At 44.1% G+C, this 7,086-nt stretch overlaps 1 protein-coding gene across 1 annotated transcript in view; it reads right to left on the bottom strand.

Annotated features, from left to right (window-relative positions):
- Positions 1-220: 220 nt before the first annotated feature.
- LOC125947200 (uncharacterized) overlaps positions 221-7,086 on the bottom strand; it is a 30,288-nt gene continuing 23,422 nt past the window's right edge. The window contains 1 exon segment of the mRNA XM_049671599.1: positions 221-468. Coding sequence (XP_049527556.1) covers positions 221-468 — 248 coding nt within the window.

Below are 7,086 nucleotides of genomic sequence, written 5' to 3'. Positions count from 1 at the left end.
TTCGTGTCAAACCGTACGTGCCAAACCTGCTGCAATGTTTTAAGTGCCAAAGATTCAGCCACGGTTCGTAGAGTTGTCAAGGCCAACTGACTTGTGCTAAGTGTATTGCCCATGAACACTCATCTGAAACGGGAGAACACTGCAGACTCATGGTTTCACTCATCATGAAAATGGAAGAGAAAAAAAATTGTGACAATCAAAGTCAAAGAAAGTATATTGGTTAAGGAGGCACGCAGGCGGGTTTCATACCTGCCGAAGAATAGCTTTGTTGAAGTGGGGTGTTGGGCACAGCGCCACAATGGCTTCCAGTGGCTGCCATGCCCAGTGAGCCGGTGGCAATGCCATCCACCCTGCCAGCGACTGCAGCCAGCACTGCTCCACCATCCGAGAAGGGCCCATCATCCTCTTGGTTAGTGGCCTCCAGGGTTTTGTCCCTCGTGGTGAGGCCTTCAAGGCAAACACTGCTCACTAAAAGGGACGAACACAACTCCCTGCCAGATAGCGCAGCCAGTGCCCAAGGACATGCACGATTCTCCTGACTGCTCTCCCCAATAATGACAGAACTCATATAATAGGGCCCGGGAAGGGCCTGGCCTGTAAGCTAATTTTCATCTCCTAAACACACAGCACAAACCACTTTTTTAATATGGGCATGTAAGTAGTACAATGAACATCGGGGGTCTTCTTCACAATCTTGATGATGATAAAGAAGTTCTTCGTACATTTGTTTTCAGGGTGTTGTGTTCAGGAAACGCACGTTAAATCTGCACATTTTCTGCAGCATTGTGTCACTTTTCATCAAGACGTGATGGCACTGTCGCATCATCTGGCAGTGTGGCCATAATAGCCTTTAGAGGTATTGCCCGCTGGGAATCGGAGCTCCGAACGCCCCCAGAGGTAGTTGCTGTCTGCAGTGATGTTCGATAAGGTAGTCACCATCAGCTCTATGTATATACATCCCTCCCAATTATTAACGTCATGAAACTGAAGTTCAAAGCTGTACGGGGACGGAGACATTAACTTCTTTACAAGAGGATGGAACATATCCAGCCGCCTATGGCACTGAAAAGAGGCAAGAGTGCTTTCAGCGTGTCAGGGTGTAGGTACTCCATCATTTCATACATGAAATATCCCCACCTGGTGGTGAGTTCTTACTACAATTGAGAGATGCCTCAAGTTCAGCTAAGCTAAATGGACAGTTGTAAGCCTCCTCTCATGCACATTTGTGTGAAAGAGGCTGTCGCTCTGCGCATTCTTTGAACCTCAGGAAAGTTAAATTTGTGTGCAGTGCAATGCACTAGAGATATATAGTCTGTAAAGGAATCAAAGAGACAGAGACAGCACCCGTTCCTGGGCCAGCTGTTCTATTCTTCCTCGTCCTCTCTCTCAGTGCCCGCCTTGCGAGCACCATGGCCAAGTTCACTTCATCTTTACAATTCAGAGTGTTCACCCACCAATCCAGCAAATCTTCCTGATCTTCTAAGCTATCACCTAAGGTACCTACCAAGGGTAGAGGTTGTGACTGCTGGCCTTTTAATTCATTTACCCTATTTTGTACTTTCACCCATGTAAGAATTTATTCTAGAAATGTACCTCTCCCAACTCTCTCTCTTAGCACGTTGATATGTTCTTGTGCAGAGACTTTGCTTGTTTAAGGCTGTGGCAAATTTTTCTTCTGGCGCGTCGCCGGTTTAGACATGAGCGAGTAGTGGGGGACAGCTGAGTGAGGTGAAGAAGAGGAAGTGAAACAATGGAATAGATCAAGTGAAGGGACATACAAATAAAGCCCCAGTGTTCTTAACTGTGCTTGGCCGTTCTACAGTTACTGGTGACCCGGACTACGAATGCGACCTTCAGTGGATCAATGCGAGACTCCAGACGACCTCAACCCCGCTCCGACTACCTCTGCAACTGGTCAGGTACCTTCTACAGGTGTTATAGGAGCTACAGCCACCATACCACTCCTGCAGCTATGGCTTGCCGATTCCACGTTATGGTACATACAAGCTGCGAACAAGTTCCGCAGTTATCGCGCAACGTCGGAAGTTCGCAAGCATGAACTCCAGCTAGAAGCACTGCCGCTACAGGCCATGGCCTAGATAGGCGACATCCTCATACAGCCTCATGACGAAACTCCATATACGACAATCCGAGACTCTTCTTCGCCGTCTCGTCCCGCCTGTGCATCGGCGTATTAAGCAGCTCCTGAACAACGAAGAGCTTGGTGACAGACGTCCAACCCAGTTTCTACGTCACCTGCAACACCTCATTGGTGACCAACTAGACTCCTTGGACAGGGCCGTATTACGTGAGTTGTCTCTACAGCGTCTTCCAGCCAATGTACGCATGGCTCTCGCCACAGCTCAGCATAGGTCCTTGTCGGAACTAATCGAACTGGCCGACGATATGATGGACGTGACTCTACCAGTCATAAATGCTGTCCATAGCTCTCCATTTGCTGAAGTGGATTCTCTTTGGAAAGCAGTAAAAAAAGCTCGCATCTCAAGTCGCTGACTTGCGTCAGGAATTGCGCAACACTCGCAACTTCAGTGACCGACCCTGTCCGACTCATCAGCCTCTCACTCCGCCTTCTGTGCAATGGCTGTTTCAATAACCCGAACGCAGTTTTTCAACGCAGAGCCTGTGCTACTACCACCAACGTTCTCATGCCATGGCTCGTCGATGTGTGTCACCCTAGCTGTTCGTGGTGCACTGGTAATGCTCAGGCCGGTCATGAATAGCAGCAGCATGCAATCATGGCCATATTGCCAATTTATATGATTGCAGCATGCAATCATGGCCATGCTGCCTTTTTTATATAACCGACCACACCACCAGACTGCGTTTGTTGGTATAGACACTGGTGCAGAGGTCAGCGTAATTCCTGCATCCAAAGCTGACCAGCGTCTCTGTGCAAAGTCCAGCGCCCTACAAGTTATCAACTCGTCTGTCAGCGCAACTTATGGACAGAGCTAAGTCTCTTACCCTCGAGCTATTTTGGATAGCAGACGTCCGCTCTGCCATGTTAGGGGCTGATTTCTTGAGACATTTTCATCTGCTTGTGGACGTGAGCCACTGTCACCTGGTGGATAACCTCACGTGTCTGTCAGTCAACGGTTTTCTGTCGCACACTAATACCCTCAGACCTGCAAACATACTCATACGTTTTTGTCCGTGTTGACACGCCTCATCGTTCTCTTCAGCCCCGCTATGACGGTCCTTTCCCAGTCATCAAACGTCCTGAACACCATTTCACAACCCTGCACAATGGGCATGAAGACACAGTCGCTATCGCAAGGATTAAACCAGCTCCCATCATCAGCACCTCCGTCTGACCACCTCTCCAAATGACCATGCCAGCAATCCCCAAGGTTTGTTTTGTTTTTTTTCCGTGCCTTTCGACATTCATCATTCCACCATGGGATGTGTTGTTCATTAGCCAGTCTGTGAGCTGTTTGGATGCATTTTGTGGCGTCTATTATGAAACCTGTTAAATAAGCCACAGCATTGTGTATACTTACACCAGCAATGTAATCCCGCATTAAATATGTCAATTCTCGGAAGAGTTCCCAATTAGATGAGTCAACTTTGAATCAGGAAAGCATTCATTCCGATTTAACATGTTTTGTTAGATTAAAGATTGTTGGGAAGTGGTCACTTTCATAGGGGTTCTTAGGGGATGTGGAGCTGAAAATGAACTCTTCAATTGTAGCACGGACAGTATTTTATAAAAATTTATAGGTTTATGCATCTTCTTGTTTTAAGTATATATTGTAAATTTTGTTAATACTGATCAAATAGATGCACACTCTAACAATGTCAGCCACCAGGCAAAGGAGATCCATTCAATTCCATTCTTGGAATTGCCGTCCACCCAATGCTGCATTTTAGCCACGCAGCTGGGCCAATCATTTTGCGGTCAGGGCTTCTGCGTCATTTTCCTGTTAAGGCAATTAAGTCAAACTTGTTACTAGTTGGATGTTGAAAATGCAGTTTGATGAGCTCTGAAGATATTTCAGATCTGTAATTACACAAAACTTGACATACATGCCGATATGTATGACAATATAGATTCATGTGCAGGACCTGATTTTCATAATCAATAAGCTTGCATCTTTGATATGAAGCATACAGCCGAGTTCTTTGCTTTTAGTATCTACCCTACTCTACTGCACCCGATTTCACAAGACAATATATCAGCATATGTCCCAGAGGTTTGCTACTTGGAAAAAAAATCCTGCAGAACCTTTTCAGAACGGAAATTTATTCAAGCCTCACCGCCACACAGTTAATTTATAACAATATCTAACAAAACACGTCTTCCGAGTGCCACAGTGCAATTCACAGTCTGCAGTTCTTGAACGACTAGCAACAATCGCAAGCGGGATGATGGCCCATATCTCAACCAACCATTTCACCAGCTCACCCTGTGCTGGTGAAAGACCGAAGTCTTCAGAACAGCAAAAATGCGTGACACGGCTCTGTTGCCATTTAAATAACGTAATGACAGATAGCCAGACGCTTGTATTGCCTCTGGCGCTACCTTGTGATGACAATGTCAACACTGGCTCTGATTAATGTTGCAGCACCTGAATCGAGAAAAAAAGACAAATGTGTTTTCTATGTGACACATACTAGGTAAGGTGAGCACCGTAAAGATTTAAAGCTATTTTTGAAACTCGAACTAGACAAGTTCAGCAAAGTTTCAAGCTAAGTGGCACTTCAGTTGTTCTGGTCATGGATACCAAGTTTGCTGCAATGATATGGTGCAGCCAGCATTCTATTTACCATCTTTCTGGGTTCATGCATATAATTCTGGTTACTTGGAGCCTTCAACCATCGTCGTGTCATACGTGCAATAGTTCATTAATTTACAGTGAAAAAAGAACCAGCAATTTGAATGGTCGAAGTTTGCTTTAAATCTGCCGCCGAGAACAAGCGGGATGGATAGATGCTATGAGCGTCCCCTTTGGAACAGGGAAGTGGGTTGCGCCACCAAGCTCTTGTTGGGCCATGGAGTTTCTTACTATAATATAGTGAGAAACTCCGTTTTTATACCACTTTGTAACGACCTTACGCTGCGACCACCGTTACGAAAGAGGTAATCTAGTAACTGGCTGCGACCATAGAGTTTCGCACTATATTTATTGTGTGAAACTGTATGGCTGCGACATTCCCTGCGATGTTGACGCTGTAGCCTCTGAGATTGCAACAGTCTCAAAGGCCACGTTGCCACCATCGCATGTCAATTTCTGCAGGACAATTACTACCTTAGTGACCTGTTTTTATTTATACACATACTAACAACATTTTTGTAACCCGTGAAGAAGGTCTTGATTGTATTAAAAGTTAGTGTAGATGTATTTATATAAAACGTTGTGACAAAGACAGTGCCTCAGAGATATTACGGCGAGCCGCTCAATCTGGCCACATAGAGCTAGGGGCTGCACATTTACGTTCGTGGCGTTGTAATACTAAACCAAGTGCTGGTTATAATTACTTTCGGTATTACCTATTGCTGTTCAAAAATTTTTAGTGGGTTTTGGTAAATTTTAGACTAGTTGGGGCGGAATTTTATACGACTGAGGTGGAAACACTGTTCGTTGCTCGCCTTTTCCCATGTTTATTACCAACGCCTTCTTTATTCTATGCCAACGCCTCCTGAAAAGGTGTTGACACAGAAGTAACAGCCAAAGTCCACACAATGGCCTTGTAGCAGGAAGTAGCTTGTCTTTGATGTGTGAAGTGTGTTGCTTTACACTGGTGCCATCCTCTTTACTGCATGTCTGGAACAGAAATTTTGATTGCATCAGAAATTGAAAAAGCACAATTTTGCAATATGAAATGCAAGAAGGTGAGACATATGTATTGTAATGGTTTTAGACTGCAGAACACATGCAAATGTACACTGTTTGTTCTAGGGTGCTTCATCAGCATGTTAATTAAATATTGGTACTGTCCATAAAATTTATGTCTACTTAAATACAATGCGTGTCAACACCTTAAGTATTATTAGGATCACAAATGAAAACATTTTTGCGCCCATTTATACACCAGAAGAGATCACACTGCTGGTTTCACAAGTAAACGCAAGACAAACATGAAGCTATTAGAACTACGGCATTGTTTTTCTGTACGAACGTGATGCACCACTTCATTACTACAAAAATAAATGCCCCAAGGTAAATCAAACGGAACAGTAAGAACACTTGGAACCAACAAGTACGAAATATGGGTAAATGACCATGCGTGTAACTGTTTAATACATTAAATTCAGTACTTTCACTTCAATTTACCAAAGGGTTATCTGGTTTTGTGGACGAAAGAAGTTGCAGGCGGAATCGAAAAATATATATATATATATATATATATATATATATATATATATATATATATATATATATATATATATATAAGGCTACTCAGTCGCCTACGGCCACGGATACAACGAGATGAAAAATGTGACAGGCTTTCCGATATCGCTCTCTTTTTTCGTGATTGTGTTTGCATAACGACGGCCTCGAAACTAAACATTTATTTTGGAAACAGCAAAGGAGGGTCCTGACTGCCCATATGTAATGCAGAATCTGGTTCGTCAACTTGTCTCCGCCTGTAAGTTAACGAGACGAAAAATGATTACGATTCAAGCAGCAGCGATGTTAAACGACTTACCGGTATTACCATCCTCAGTCGCAGCAGAATCCGGCGTCCCGTTTCGATGCATACACTGTTCCGCATGTCTCACGATCAAAACCTAGCTTTCTGGCTCACATCTCCGCTCGCAAACCCGTCACTTCACCCCAAGTTAAATAACGCGAGGTGTCGAAGCGCAATAAACTGGTTTTAGCACAAAGTAAGCAACCACCATAAGTGTACGAACTAGAGTGTACTAGAAGTACGAACCAATGAATCCGTGCTTTCCGTGTACGCGAAAATACCGGTAAACTTTTAAATTCAGGCCAGAGGTCACGTGAGAGATCGATGATGCTGAGCGTTATTTTGCGTTTACAATGGCAAAAAAAGAACAGAGTTAGTGCTCAATAGTACAATGTATAATTAAGAATAATAATTTTGTACCCTTTCGTA

Source organism: Dermacentor silvarum, chromosome 7 (genome assembly GCF_013339745.2).
Source record: "Dermacentor silvarum isolate Dsil-2018 chromosome 7, BIME_Dsil_1.4, whole genome shotgun sequence".
Classification (NCBI taxonomy): domain Eukaryota; kingdom Metazoa; phylum Arthropoda; class Arachnida; order Ixodida; family Ixodidae; genus Dermacentor; species Dermacentor silvarum.
The sequence above is the reverse complement of the archived record's forward strand: the minus strand, read 5'-3'. Positions and strand labels throughout refer to the sequence as shown.